The sequence below is a fragment of the Triturus cristatus genome, chromosome 3_2 (assembly GCF_964204655.1).
Source record: "Triturus cristatus chromosome 3_2, aTriCri1.1, whole genome shotgun sequence".
NCBI lineage: Eukaryota > Metazoa > Chordata > Amphibia > Caudata > Salamandridae > Triturus > Triturus cristatus.
This window is the reverse complement of record NC_140584.1, coordinates 680,782,120-680,797,443: the sequence shown is the minus strand read 5'-3', so window position 1 is coordinate 680,797,443 and position 15,324 is coordinate 680,782,120. Positions and strand designations below refer to the sequence as shown.

Genomic DNA, 15,324 nt, shown 5'->3' with positions numbered 1-15,324 from the left:
CGCGTGCAAAATGTCTTCCTCTAGGGCATAACAAATCAAAGCAATTGACAGAGAGAAAAGCACCTCTCACTGAAAGGTAAGCGCCCATCATATTCGAGCAGCCTGCATACCAGCCCAAGTTAGTGGAGTATTTGCTTGCTCACATCTTTAAAATTCTCGTTATTAAGGTTATTAGATGAGGTCCAATAGAAAAATCCAAAAGGGAATATTATGCTCCATCCAACCAGACGTACAATTTTAAGCCAATCACAGGCGGGTTTACAGACGCACACTTCCGGCTAATGATGCATTCCAAAAGTGGTGCCGAGAGATAGCCTAGGGAGTGGGAGAGAGGCTGCACAGACAGCGCCGCGCCTGCTGTCACATCCTGGGTGCTGTCTGAATGTGGAAGGCGGCGGGCGTAGCTCTGGGCACGGTACCATCAAGGCAGCCACACACGTACATCTCGGGGGAGATTCAGAAAGTGAAGTTCAGCGATCTGTTGGAACTCCGATGGTAAAACCATCGTCCACTACAGCCCAGAGTTTCATAGAACTTTCACCCACTGATAAAACGTGCACAGACTTGACACTGGGGACCCCCGGGCGCACTTTGGCTTTGTAAGCCGCGGGAGGTGGTCTCTGTGAGCGGCAGAGTGCGTGCTGCTTCCCGGCTCTGCCCGCTCGGACTCCGCCGGGATGACTCGGACCCTCGCTGCCGATTCTTCCGTTCTCTCCTGGGCTCGACTCGCCTTCCTCCTGCCCCTGCTCGGGCCCTGCGTCGCCTTCAATCTGGCCACCGACTGGCCCACCGTGTACTCGGGGACCCCGGGCAGTTACTTTGGGTTCGCCGTGGATTTCTATACCCCGGATCCTGCATCGTGAGTACAGCCGGTTCTGTTCACCAAGTTGTCGTGTGATGTATAGTGCTGTGAAGTGTTTTGGATGAAGTGTAGCGCTGTGTTTCAGATGTTAGTTGTGATTGTGTGTATCCCTGTGCATATTGTGATGGAGGGAGCAGTCTGTATGTGTGTGTGTTAGTCTCACTGAAATATCGACAGATGAAACTATAATTGTGTTCAGGACACGTTGCCAGCGCCGCTGTGTCCACGGGTGAAAGCTTGTAGCAGCATCGGAATGAGTGAGGGGTTTAAAGGGACAAGGAAGAGTTCACAAATGTATCACTGAGTGCGAACAGCGCGCCGGAGAGCCGAAGGGCGTGTGAACTGGCGGGCGTCCAGACGTGGGTGCGGGGCTCCGAGCCAAACACGGAGCCAAGCACGGAGTGCGGGGTTAAGTCGGAAGAGGGGAATTCCACCCCCTCCCGCACAGTGTTCCGTGAAACCAGACTTCCTGTCAGCGTGGTCATCACTTTGTATATTGTGGGCGATGGAGCTAAGGTTCAAAGACTCCGGCACCCCAGAATGCCCAGTGGAGCATTGTCATGTTGTTGTTAATATCTGCAAAGTTGAGATCTGCATTTCAGTTTCATGGTCTAATTATGCACTGTAACGAAAACAATGTATTCTATAGTAAACATGTTGCTGTTTTCAGGACTGGCATTAGCCAAGACCTTTTTCATTACACGGAAATTATATATAAAATAAAGGTTGTTGTGTCAGTCAGTTTTCTTCCCCCACTACAGCAGACAATATGGGGCAAGGGGTCAGCCCGAGATTGACTATCGTCACTGTGGGTGAGTCAGTCGGTTCTTTCACATTGACACAGCCACACAAAGCAGCTCCAATCAGCGCCAGGGTCTATCTACTATGGCAATGTGTGCTTGTTGTGACCGAAAACTAGTTTTGCTTTTTAGCCAGTGTTTTTCTATATTGGTGAACGCACAGCAGCCCCCCAACGATAACGGTGTAAAGACAGTCACAAAACAAAAGAAGAAGTGACAAAGTGAAAAGTCTGCTAGCCAACGGCAGACCTATTGGCTTCACCAAAGCTGATTTAAGTATACAGCCAGGAGTGAAGCTGGGGAGGCGTTGAAGGTGAGATGACGCTGAAGCCCTAGCCCCCTCATCCAGGGAGTTTCAATTCGACACAAGGCTGGCACCCGCCTGATCTGTGCCCCACATTCTTGCCACCTGCCCCTTTTTAATCAGCGCGGTCTCGCTTCCCACTCTGATCTTTGGCAAATGCATGCGATGTTTTGCATCAGACACAATCATTTATTTTTGCAGCATTTGAACACCAGAAATACGGGGGTACACCCTTTCTCAGGTCAGCAAACTTTTCACCCCTTGCAGGGCTATATCTTGTGCACTACAAATCCTGCCAAATCAAGGCAGAGGCATACTTCCACTTTTATTGACCGAATCCAAAATTCAAGAAATTTCACTTGTTTAACAAAGATGAATAGTTTGTCAAGCTGGGGGATTCGGAACTAGCGACAATTGTCCAGTTGTCGGCTGTGTCCATAGGACGTCAAGTAGAGGCTCTTCTAAGATCCTCGGGTCAGTTGAGGACAGGGGGTAGTTTTGGGAAAGGGCGTGCCTCCCCTCTGCTGGTAACCTCGACATGCCGGGTTCCCTGCAGCTGCAAGATGCATTTTCATTTCTGTTGCCTGCAGAATAAACTAGCGTGTCAAGCACAGTCCTGAATGCCAGACACTGACTTGTACATGAGCGTTGCTTCAGTGCAAGACAAGTGACAGTCACCCAGCCGGGAAGCGCAGCAAAGGAAACGGTGTAGTTAAGAGGCAGTTTCATTCGTCCCTTACACTCGGAAAGAGGAAGGATCCGTGCCCTTCCTAAGGGGCAGCTGAGTCAGTCCTGCTCGGGTTTTAGACTAGACTCTGGATTCTTGCACCTAGAATCTTTTTTGCTGTTCCCACTTGATTCAAGTTTTGGGTGTGGAGAGCAGCTTGTGGTTGGCTCAGTTCAACAGACTGTTAGGTGTGCTGGTGAGCACTGTGTTGCAAAAAGAGCCCAGGACTGGCACATATCTGCAGACATTCGGACCGTGAATGTCATTCACTCTCAGTGTGAATGACATCTCAAGACAAGAGATGTTTTGCCTTTTTTACTTGGACCAAAAGCAGGCGGTGGGCTTTCTGAAGCTTGCTCAACTGATGTTGTAGTAATGTGTGAAAGATTTGGTGCAGTGTATTGTATAGCTTGCAGTGGTCCCTGTGAATGTGCCTGTATCTATTGTTGGAGTCGGTGCTTAAGAAGGTTCTGCTCAGTTGGTAAAATTGTCGAAGAAAGGCTCCTCACAGCTTGACACTCAGACTGAGAGCACCTGGGGGTGCAAGGGGCAGTGTTGCTGAAGGAGCAGTCAGTGGGGGAGTGAGTATTGCATGGGCAGGGCTTGGGGAAGAAGACTTAATATATTTCCATTGCTCATGGAAATTCAGGCTGCTCTTGTGCACTCTTTCTGATGGTATCTAGGCTATTGGAGACTTGAGAAAAGCAGTCCCTGGGGCCACAAACTTTCATGTGGAGTTGTTTATCACTTTAGAAATTGGAGAGAAAGTGGCTTAGTTTGACTTCCTGGCTGTGCTTGCTCTAGAGGGATGAAGGCCACTTAAGGATGTGCCCGTGAGTGTTGGTGACATTCTGAAGTCTATCAGTAGCGTGCTGTGGGATCTCATGCCCAAGGTGGTGGACGCTTAAGGAGGCCCCTGAGTCTGGGTTTTAGACTGCAAGCTCGCCCTGCACAGGGAAGATGAGGGTTTCTGCCCAGTGCCGATGATGGAAGCTTAACTGACCAGGATCCATGCTGTCTTCCAAGCAAAGCAATTCCAGGGATTTGGAGTTATGGGAAGCAGGAAGGAGATTAAGCCCTGTAGGAGTTGGCGGGAGCACTTGGTGCCAAGAGGTGGATGAGGGTACGGGTAGTGGTGTGAGGCATGAAGATAAAGTGCATTTAGCGGGAGTGTGTGCTGTGACCTCTGGGGGGCTGGATGGGGCGTTGGGGAGACGGTGATTGGGGTAGCAGATTAATCGTGGGAGGGAATGTTTTTGGTGGGCACAGTGGTTAGGAATGCTGGAGTTCAAGTTGGGCGGTGAGGAAGAGAAGCCTTGCAGGGTGAATGATGCTGTCAGAGGCGCAGGAAGAAAATGGCTGAATGACAGAACATTAGCATCCTTGGTGTGCATCACACCACCCTCTCTGGGAGAGTCTTAGTTTTGTGGCTAGCAACGGGTGCTCTTGTAGAGGAAGGCTGCAAGTGGAGTAGTTGGACCTGGCGGAGATGCTTCCAGTCCAAGGCAGTGCTTTTGTTTACGTCTGGTCCGAGGGAGTAAGCGCTATATAAATGCAATTACAATACAATAGATCTTTGTGGTGAGCCACTGTGTTTTCTGCCAGGTCAGCTTGGCTGATGAGAAATGTGAACTCCCACAGTAAAGCAGCCCTGGACTTCCTATGAGCAGCTCTGAACCGTCCAACCCAGCCCGACCAATCAGGAGATCACCCCCTGAGTTAATGGCCAGGGGAGAGGTGTGGCGGCTGACTCCGGAGCGCGGGGCTCACGGTTCGATCCCGGCGGTAGCTCGGCTCAGCACCATGTGACTCTGGGCAATAGCCACTTAATCTCCCCGACGGCCCCCAGCGCCTTGAGACGCTTAGGGATGAGTAGTTCGCACTTTCCAAATACCGGGTTTAGATTTAGTCCGCCCATGAGCACGAGCTGCCGTCACCACCAACAGACCTGTGACGCGGGATGCAGCCAAGTCATTGAATCTTGTGGTTTGGAGAGCAGAATTATGAATATGAAACAGCGTATTTCTAATTAGATGCCGTTTATGTTACAGCAAATATATAACCGAGATTGGTAAAAACGTGTTCTCTGAAGTACGCATAAAAACCCTTGTATACTGTACCATCAAGGATGCAAAAGCAGGGAAATGTCAACACTGCCTTCCCCAGTGGTTCCCAACATGACACTGTTCACACAGGATTTTTATGTTTGCAATTTAGATCACTTAAAACTGCAGTCTTCTCCGTTTCGAGTTTAAACATAGTCACGGATAGCTTTCTAGCATTCGCGCAGCTGCCATGAATATATTTTGATATCGTATGTTAAAAATACGATTAACCGATGCGTGGATATCGTGCTGATACGTTAAAAATTGATTATTGTAATATTTGCATCCCTGCAGAAAGCGTGCACTTGCATCTCCGGTATGCGTGAGTTTTTCTTTTTTTTTAAACCCCCCTTCGCCCCTCCCTCCCCCCGCCCCCCCCCCCCTCTCATAAACTCTTATCTATCAGTACCCTCTGCTGAAGGCTTAAGACTTCAGTTTATGGCAGGTGATAGAATTGAGGTGTTCACGGCCTACCTCCTCAATTGTTTGCAAATGCACATGTTGAGTCAAAGTAAAGTGTGTGCTGGTTAATCAACAGAGTAAGTGCCCTTCGTCGTGCTTAGCTGCCTCACCTAAGCAGAGGTCCGAGGCCGGCACTTTGTGGCGCACCTAAGGTCGCTTTAAGTGTGCAGGAAACTAATCAACTGATTTCGTTCTTCGGATCGAAATATCAAGAGATTTTACTCGAGCTCCAGGAATCCCAGGCATCATCGCTTAAAAGTTGTGGAAAGATGGTGGCAACACAGCTATCGTGACTAGCCCCGCCTGGCTCATGAGACAGAAGAGAGCACTCAGAAACACTTCACTTCTGCGACAGTCTATCCTTTGGTAATCGAAGAGCATGGCGATCTCTGCAGGACGCCCAAAGCATTTCGAGAGAGAGTTAGAGAGAGAGAGAGAAAAAATAATAAAAACCAGTGGGTAAGTGAAGTCCAGATATCAGCCTGGTAGGGACTAGGACAGGTCTTTCACGTGCTCTGAGATCTCCCAGACCAGCGCCACGGGGGAGTGGGGGGCATTGGTGCGCTGAGGCCTTCTGCACCGTGGGGCAGCCGTCTTTCTTGGGTGGATGTGGGAAACGGCTGCAGTGTTCAGGCGGGCAGACCCTGGCCCCTGTTCTGCTGCCCTGCTGGAGTATCTCAGAGGATGGGGGCCTGAGCCCGCATTTGTAACACGCTTGGCACACCGGTCTCTGCTGCTGTTTGATGCCTATTTCTGACCTCTCTCTAATATGTATCCGATAGATGAGAACATTGGGCATCATCTACTTTATCATAGAAATGATCTGCAGAGAAGCTAAAATATACCCGTCAGGAAGACGCTGGTAAGACTGTCTCAAGGCCCTGATCTGGGCCGGACCCCTGCTGTCTGATAGTAACGGGGGGGGGGGGGGGGGGAGGGGAGAGTGGGGGGGCACCGCTTGGGCTGCAGTAGAGCACACAGAGCACGGGTCACAGAGCCCGGCTGTGCTCCACTGCACGGCCGATGAATAACCCGTAGCCTCGTGCCCCGGTGGGCCGCTCTGGCTGCCCCCGGCTCACAGGAATGGACACTCGTGCTGAAGCTGTCCAACAAGGCCTTGTATGGTCGGATTCCTAATCCCATTAGGAATCGGTTCCCGCTCACTCGTGCTTCGTGCTTGCAACACTATCGCACTTGTCCAAGATCAGACATATTGAGGCGACAGGTCTTCTCGGGGCTGTACCGGTTCAAGCAGGGCGTCCCTCGGTGGCGCTCCCCCTAAATCCCACCCGCCTCCAGCCGAGGATGGCTCGGGAGGAGCCGGGGCAAGCGCACTGTGTTTACCTTCTCTGCTTCTCTCCAGACACGTCCAGCTGCTGCAGCAGTGATCTAGTAAATCATGTCTTTTTCCCATGGTGGTTTGTGTTTCGTAAGGAGTGTTCATGTGAATCCACTAGCAGTGACGTCCTCTCATCTCTTTTGAACGGCTGTCCTTGACCACTCACCAGCTGGGCTGCATGCAGGAGAAAAGACAGGAAGTACATTTTATGTTGTGTTTTACAAGTTTGCCAAGATATACCATCAGCCATTCCTGGCGCTTTAGCCACCAGCATGTTGCCTTTGGTGCTTGTGGTTTGCTTTTAATATTGTCATTATGGGCTGGAAACCGCAGCTTGCAAAATGGCGTTGTCTAAAATGGCCGAAGGTGTTTTGCATAACATGGAGGTAGTTTAAAAAAAAAAACTTTACATCTTTGTCTAGTCCATTTCAATAATTGCTTGTTTTCCACATTAAACCAATGGTAAACTTTTCACCCAGCTGACATATTTTGCGAGGGTACACTCTTTTTGTTTTTTATATAATTCTTTTTATTAAACTTGCTCATTGACATACAAAATATATGACAGAGGAGACAGAGTACACCATACAGCAGGTACATATGCTTACAGATTCGTGATACAGTACACAACGGGAACAATGTTATGGGGTAGGGGTTTCCTCTTGGGCAACACACAGTGGGGAGGTACATATGTCTCCGCGGTAACTGTTCCAATGACTCCATATCCAAGACCACTTTTTGGGACAGCGTCATGCCACATAGACCGTCTTCTCCCGGAACATACACCAGTCTAGGTCTTTTTTCCAAGCTTCGATTCTAGGTGGTTGCGAGGCTCCCCACAGTTGTGCTATATTTCTTTTCGCTAACATGAGCCCCAGTGTGACCCATTGCTTGTTGTAGGTAGAGATCGGTGGGCCCCCACACTTTCAATATGCATCGCCGAGCCTCCACGTGCAGGTCAAGTGTGAGCACTTCCCTAAAGATGGTGTGTATGTTACGCCAGTATGTTTGTATGTGGTCACATTCCCACAGTATGTGCATGAATGTACCCTCCCTTCCACACTGTCGCCTACAATTGCCTGTGTCTGCTCTAACCATGCGGACTAAACCACGTCCTGTGATATAAGTTCTGTGAATTTTAAGTTGGACCAGACACAGTCTTGCCTGTATAGCCACCACCCGCGAGGAAGACACTGCCTCCTTCCATGCCTCATCATCTAGCTCAATACCATCACGTGTCCATTTTTCCCTGAGCAGCTGGATGGGGTCAGTCATATTATTAATTAGTTTTTTGTAGGTCAGGGAAATGGCTTTTTCAGGTAGGTGGCCATCTAGCAGTCTATCTTCTAGTGGCGATGCTTCCGGGAGGGAGGAGCCTCTTGGAAGCTGGGATTCAATGGCGTGGCATATCTGAATGTATCTGAAATGTTCAGAATCTGCTAGGTCGAATTGCTTCTGTAGGGAGGCGAATAGTACTACTTCGCCTTTGACCCTCAAGCCTCTAAGATGTGAGATCCCAATGAGATCCCATTTATCGAAGCCTTTAGTCCACCACAGGATCCCCAGCTTTTCGGAGTCCCATGAAGGGGTAGCTAAAGTGAGTTTCCGGTCCCATCCCAGATATCCATAGTTACGTGCCAAATATGGACTGAGTGTCTAGTTGGTCCTGTCAATAAGTATTTCCGGGGCCGGGAGTAGAGCGATCTGTTGTAATTCCCACCGGACAGAAGCCACTGATCCATGGCGTATCCCGGGTCATCAGGGCGCCCGTAGGTGCCCTGATTGATTGCTGCGAGATGTGTCACCCAGTAGTATTTTTGGATATCTGGAAGGCTAATCTCCCCGTCATACCAATTAAGTGACAGTTTATTCAACGCTATGCGGGGCTTTCCATCCCACAATAAGTCCCTCTGTAGGCTTTCAATTTCCTTGATATAGGATGCCGGAACTGGATCAAGAGAATTCTGCAATGCGTATAGGAAGCGGGGTAATGCCATCATTTTAAAGAGGGATGCTTTGCCCAGTAGCGATATCGGAAGTGTTTTCCAGCTTGCAATGTCTCGCTTCAGTCTTTCAATGGATGGGAGGAGATTACAGTGGAAACGGAGTGTCTGGTTGAGGGAGATAAAAATGCCTAGGTATTTGAAACCTGTTGCACTGGTTTGGATCGGGCAGTTCCAGGGAGGGGTGGGTGGGTCCCCTTTCAAAATGTAGATGAGTGACTGACCCCAATTTATAGAAAACCCAGCATATCTCCCGAAAATTGCCAGTATATCTAACACTGCTATGAGTGACGCCTTCGGGGAGGCCAGGTGAAGTAGTATATCGTCTGCATAGAGTGAAATACGATCCTCCCAGTCAGGGGACCAGCGTAACCCTATCATGACAGGGTCTCTACGTATCCAGGCAGCTAGAGGCTCCAAGGTCAGGGCGAACAGCAAAGGAGAAAGGGGGCATCTCTGACAGGTTCCCCGACTCAATTGAAAGGCTACCGATTTCTTATTATTAACCACGACCTGTGCCAGGGGTTCTGAGTAAAGGAGTCTAACCCATTGTATGAAATTTGGACCAAACCCTAGTTTAATTAGGACTGCAAAGAGATATGGCCATTCAACAGTGTTGAATGCCATTGTCGCATCTAGGGACACTATTTTTGCTGCCTCTTGAATTTTTGCTGCTCTCCCTAACACTCCATGCACTCTTCGCAGGTTCAGTGCGGTGTTCTGATGTGGCATGAAACCCGACTGGTCAGGGTGGACCAAACCACCGATCACCTTCACTAGGCGGTTTGCTAGGAGTTTAGCTAGGATTTTAGGTTCTGCGTTGAGCAGGAAGATAGGCCTGTAGGGGGCACAGTCCGTCTTTAGTTTGCCCTTCTTATGAATAGTGATTAGGGTGGCCACTCTTTTGTCATATGGTAGCATTCTCTGCTCCTTGCTTTGTACGAACATAGCTTGCAGGTATGGAGCTAGTTTATCAGGTCTAAGTTTATATAACTCGATCGGAATACCGTTTGGTCGTAGGGCCTTGCCTGAGTGTAGCGACCGGATGGCTTGTGCTATTTCGTCATTGGAAAAATCACTTTCTCAAAAATGGCGATTATCTTCCGTCAGAGCGGGAAGTGTAATGTCTTGTATCGGAGACTGGGAGTCTTCTTCCGTGTATGCCCCACTAGCTTGGTAGACGTCCCGGTAACGGTCGGCAAACTGATTCGCTATGGCTTGTGGATCAAGTATGGTTGTGTTGTCAGAACCCTTCAGTTTCGGAACTATCCCACTGGCCCATTCCTTTTTGTCGAGCCATGCAATTAATTTCCTGGCCTTATCCCCAAGGTCATATAGTCTGCCCAGCTTCTCTCTCCCCATGAGTCTAGCCCTATCAGTGGCCAATGCTTTATATTCTTCCTGTTTGAGGTGCCGTATGTGGAGAGTGTTGTCAGTGATCTCTGATTCTAGTTCAGCTTCCAGCCTGAGAACCTCTTCCTCAGTTTCTACAATTTCCTTCTGTCTATCTTTTTTTGTGTGCCCGCTAATAGGGATAGAGCTTGCCCTCGTATTACTGCCTTAAACGCTTCCCACAGGGTCTGGTCCGAATCAACTGAGCCTTCTGAGTAGTGATCTATAGCTTGGAGCAAAGCTTTCCGGATTTTCGGGTCGCGGATATACCAGTGGTTAATGGGTGCGATCTTTCCCACCCTTTCCCACAATATGTGCCCACAACGGAGAGTGGTCGGAAATGCCCCTTGCAAGGTGTTTAATATTCTGACTATTGGCTACGTGAGGTGCAGGAACTAGGAGATAGTCTATACGTGAAAGGCTGTGGTCTGCCCCTGAATGAAATGGGTGTTGAACTCTGTCGGGGTTGAATGTTCTCCACCCGTCTACTAAACCCATCGCCTCCATGAAGTTAGGCAGTCATCTGTAAGAAGGTCCGATCTCACATGGTGGGTGACGGTCGAGGGAGCCCGACACCACGGCATTGAAGTCACCAGCCACAACCAGGAGGCCCTCCGGGAGGGAGAGAAGGATTGTTCCGAGGTCTTTAAAGGTTTCACTCTGTAGGCCAGGAGGTACATAGGTAGACATGAGTCAGCACCCTCCCCTCCCAGTGCCCCGAAACACATACATATCTTCCCCGATCATCCATCCATGTGGAGTCCACAGAAAGGGGGAAAGAGTGCCTAATCAGTATGCCCACTCCTCGGGAACTGGTTGTGAAGCCCGCATGTGCTAACAGTTTGTAGCCCCATCTGTTTAAAGCCTTACAGGAATTGCCCACTAAGTGGGTCTCCTGAAGCAGAACAATATCTGGGGTCTGCCTCTTAATATATTGCAGGATTACACTACGTTTGCTCTTATCCTCTAGCCCGTTGACATTCCAGCTCAGGATTTTAGCACTTTTATCCCACTGTGTAGTCATTAGAATTAATATGACTTCCCGTCTCCCCTGCCTCAAGGTCAATACGATATGTCAACATAAAAACAACAACTGTGGTACCAAACCCAACCGCCCCCTCCCTGCTTCCCTGCGCTCTGGGCTCAGAACTACCCATAAGAAAACTTGCAGAGTGCCTGTCGCCCAACAAGTTAACTATGTGAAGAAAATTGAGGTACGTGGAGCCCCATCCCCAACTCCCCAGTTTGATCTATTACTGCAACGTCCCCAGATAGTCGTGCACTATGGGGATTGACTCTGTTTGTCATGGAGGGTGGGCCTTCAATCAACAGTTCTGACATTAGTCCCAAATACTTGTTCCCTTAGTGGGGAAGTGTCCAGCTTCCTGTGATGACGGGCCCCGCAGTCCATTTGCGTCTGTCCTTCTCGTAAGGTGTTGATTTGATTGAACTCTTGGCCATTCAAGGGCATCGTTTCATTCTCCTCTGTTCTCCAACCATTCGTCCACCACCTCTGGGTGTTCAAACAACCATGCTCTTCCCTCCACCTCTACCCGGAGCCGGGCGGGAAATAGCATGGCGTATTTCAGGCCTTTGTATCTGAGTTTCTTCTTGATTGTAACAAAGGACCTCCTCTGTCTCTGCACCAGTTGAGTAAAGTCTGGGAAAAAGGTAATATCCGCATTTTTGTATCGAAGTGGAGGGGCCACTCTGGCTGTCTGAAGAATTGCATATCTCCCGAAAGTTAAGGACTCTTGCCAGCAGTGGACGAGGAAGAGCCCCAGGCTTCGGGCAGCCCCCGGAGACCCTGTGAGCCCTTTCCGCTACAAAGAATTTACTCAGTCCTTTAGGTTGCAAGTGCTTGAGGATTAGATCTTCCATGAAGAGGTCCGGCGACTGGCCCTCTGACTTCTCTGGGACCCCCAAGATACAGATGTTATTTCGTCTGAGGCACCCTTCATAATCATCCAGCTTCGTTTCTGCGAACTTTCTGAAGGTCTTCAGCTCTTAGACTTCACCTCGAAGTTGTGCTGTGTCGTCCACTAGGCTCGCTGTGGTAATTTTTACCTGTTTGACTTTTTCACTGATCTTTGTGAGGTCTGCACGAATGAGTCATATCAATTGAGAGCGAGTCCATCTTGTGTTCTAGGGACGTTTTGACCCCCGTGATTGCTTCCCGTCTTTCAAAGTGAGTGTGTGCATGTTTTCCCCCACCTCACCAGAGCGTTTGTCATGGGTTGTTGGGTGAGGTAGAGTATCCTTGGGGAAGGCATAGCGGTTTAGCTTGTTTGTTTGCACTGGTTTAGAGCCCCTCGTCGACGACATCGAGATCGTTCCCCCTGTTGTCTTGCACTCTTCCCACAAGGATGGTAATTAGCTGCTGCAGTTCCCAGCGACCAGCAGGAAAGTATGTCAGGTGAAGTACAACTGAGTTAGATTCGTCCCATCAGGGTCTGGAGTTGGATGGGATCGTGAAGAAGAGTCGAGGCAGGCCAATGATCACAAGCTCCGGATCCTCCGGTGGTAGAATTGGGAATGCGCTCCAGGTACCCCAGGGTCCACCACACCAACCGGCATCGATCCCTGTTCCACACCATAGCACTGACAGTTGACGGTCTGGAAGACTGGTGGAGTCAGTGCACACCTCTGCTCATGCGGATTTCTGCAGCCATGCACGTCCGTACCTTGAGGCCGGCGGTCGGCTTCTCCATGCACCTCTATTCCTCCCCATTAGCGATGCCCAGCAGCAGTGAGGCTTTGATGTTCTGTACCCCACTGGGTGCTCAACCGCCACGAGCGGCAACAGCGCAAGTCTAGGGGGGTAGGGAGGGGCCCCCTGGGGAAGGAGAGGTTGGCAGCACCAGGGGGGAGATTCCGCAACTCACCCGAGCCCCCAAGTCCCGGAGCACCACCGAGTCACTCCTCTGTGTTCAAGCTTTGAGGGAATGAGCACTACGTTACGGCGGAGGCTCCCTCCATATTGCCATGTGGGTATTCCCGGCCCCCTGCGATACTTCAGGTGTCCTCGGGCGGTTTTATTTGCAGTGTTTTCACCCTGGTAACTGTCGTGGGCCCGGGCTTTTGGGATCCGATTTACATCTGCTGTGCTGGATATGCGGTCGACCTTGCCCCCGCGCGTAAGCACGTTCGCGGCCACTGCAAGCACTCCAGGCCCTGGCGTTGGCTCCCAGTGTAGGCCGCAAGCGGCCACATCTGTATCTCCGGTTTCCGACGGTCGATCGCTCTCGCTCTTTCAGGGGCTGGATCTGTGAACCCTCCGGTCTCGGAATCCACTTGCAGATGAAGGATTAGTGTGGCGGATGGTAAGGGGAGTCGGTTTGGACAGAGATGGCTCAGGCAGCTACCAACGCGCTACGCTGCGTAACCATGCCCCCGAGCGTTCACTTTTTCATTCACATCACAAATTAAAATAAGCATTGGCAATGGGGTGATTTTGTCCTTTGTGCAGTGGAAAGTTTTGTTCCAAGCTTCACATCACAACAAAGGTACAACATGGAAGGAAGCAGTGCAATCTTCCCTAACACAAAGAATATGTACAGGTCAGGTGGCAGCAGCAGGAGCAACATTGCATGAGTCACTCGCGCATACAGGGCAGGTGCAATCCAGATAGCGAACAAACTAAAGCGGAAGTGACAGGAGTTAAAGGACTGCTGTACTCTCTGTAAATATACAAGAGATACAACACTCCTGGACTAAGCAGCCAATCCTCTTATGGAATGACTTTACTTTCATGGAATCGCATAGTATGATGGACCCTCACCTATGTGATGCTGTATGCTTCAATGCTTCTTCATTGGGTTCCATATGTAGCAGTGGAAACATCTGAGGCTAGTACTGTTGTACTGGTAATACCGTTTTCTAGTTATGTGTTCCCTAGTTTGGGTGAGGTTATGCCCCCCATGTCATATGTAGTTCCCTCTATGTTATACTGTCAGACCTATATTAAAAGTTTCCCTCCCACCACAAGATTGAACACAGGAGGGTCGAGCCATGGACCCTCTGCAGCGAGAACATGTACAGTTAAGGCAAGAGTGATATAAAAGTTACTGACCGATCTGGCGCGGGCATAAGTGGATGGATGGTGAGTGAATGTGATCTCTGACACCATTCTCACTTAATTGATATTCCACGTCTCTCAGAGGCCTGCTAGTTCAGTGGATTTTTTGGTTTTCCACGCACTGAGAAGAAGATGTTACCTACTGGGTAATTATTTGGAGTAGCCCATCTACAGACTAAGGAACCATGCTCTAAACAGAACACGGGTGCTAACCACTTCAAAAAAATATTGAGGCCACCACTGCACACAATGCTAAAAACCTATCAAACAGTCATTGGGTTCATGAGTGTAAGCAAACTAGTCACAATGTATTTGAAGTCTCATTACGTGGAAGTGCGGCCAAGCAAGACAACCTTTAATCTTTGATCCATTTGGTGGATGCAGACCCATTCTTATTTTACGCTTCATTAGAAGACGTTGGTGGGAGGATTGTAGATGGGGTTTCGAAGTACAAAATGCCAAGGAACATTTTTGCTTCACTGTTTCGCTTTAAGCATGCCCGATAGGAGAATAATGAAACCTTGATCTCAGATGATGTGTTTTTACTCCAGCCACTATTGTGTCGATGCATTCTACTCTACTCGTCAGGATAATGTAATAGCGAGATTTAAATAATGATTTAGAGACCTCCACTAAACCAAATGAGTTCAGCAAAATATTCCTAGATCTGCACTTTTCTTCATTGTCAGTCGAGGTTGTAATTTTGCCTGGTACACATTATTTAAGAATTGTATCAGCTGCCATTTTGTAACAGTATTTTGAATGAAAAAGCAGCATTCCTAAACTCATCTTGCAGAGGTTGTCAATCTCTATAGTAGCTGTTTTTATGTTTTGTAATAAACTTAACTGTAGTTAGTTCTTTGCTCAACAATACTGATACAAAGGTGTAGCTGCCAGTTTGTCCTGTTGAGTGTCCCCTGGCATGCTGACTCATTCTCTTTGCTGGGCGGGCATTCTCTGATAGTTCTCGTGGGTTGGCTGAGGATGTTACTGCGCTTGTGGTCTGGTTATCCATTCCGTAACACGCTCTGTATTTTACCGATGCGCTCTGATGTATTTTAAGAGACAGACAAATGTCTTTATTTAGAAATTTGCAAACAATCCTTAAAACTATTAATTCAGAGCGAATCATTTTAGACTCGCGTTTAATTAATTACATTAAGCATTGTACATTGCTAAAACCACCCAAAAGCAGAGCTGTATTCTGCTCTGCAAGTCATATTATAGTTACTATAATAATAAAGTCATTGGA

General features: G+C 49.0%; 1 protein-coding gene across 1 annotated transcript in view; it reads left to right on the top strand.

The window, feature by feature from the left end:
- Nucleotides 1-260: 260 nt before the first annotated feature.
- The window catches only part of ITGAV (integrin subunit alpha V), a 382,159-nt gene continuing 367,095 nt past the window's right edge, over nt 261-15,324 (top strand). The window contains exon 1 of the mRNA XM_085648702.1: nt 261-859. Within this exon, the coding sequence (XP_085504828.1) occupies nt 678-859 (182 nt within the window). The 5' untranslated portion in view covers nt 261-677. The remainder of the gene's footprint in view (nt 860-15,324) is intronic.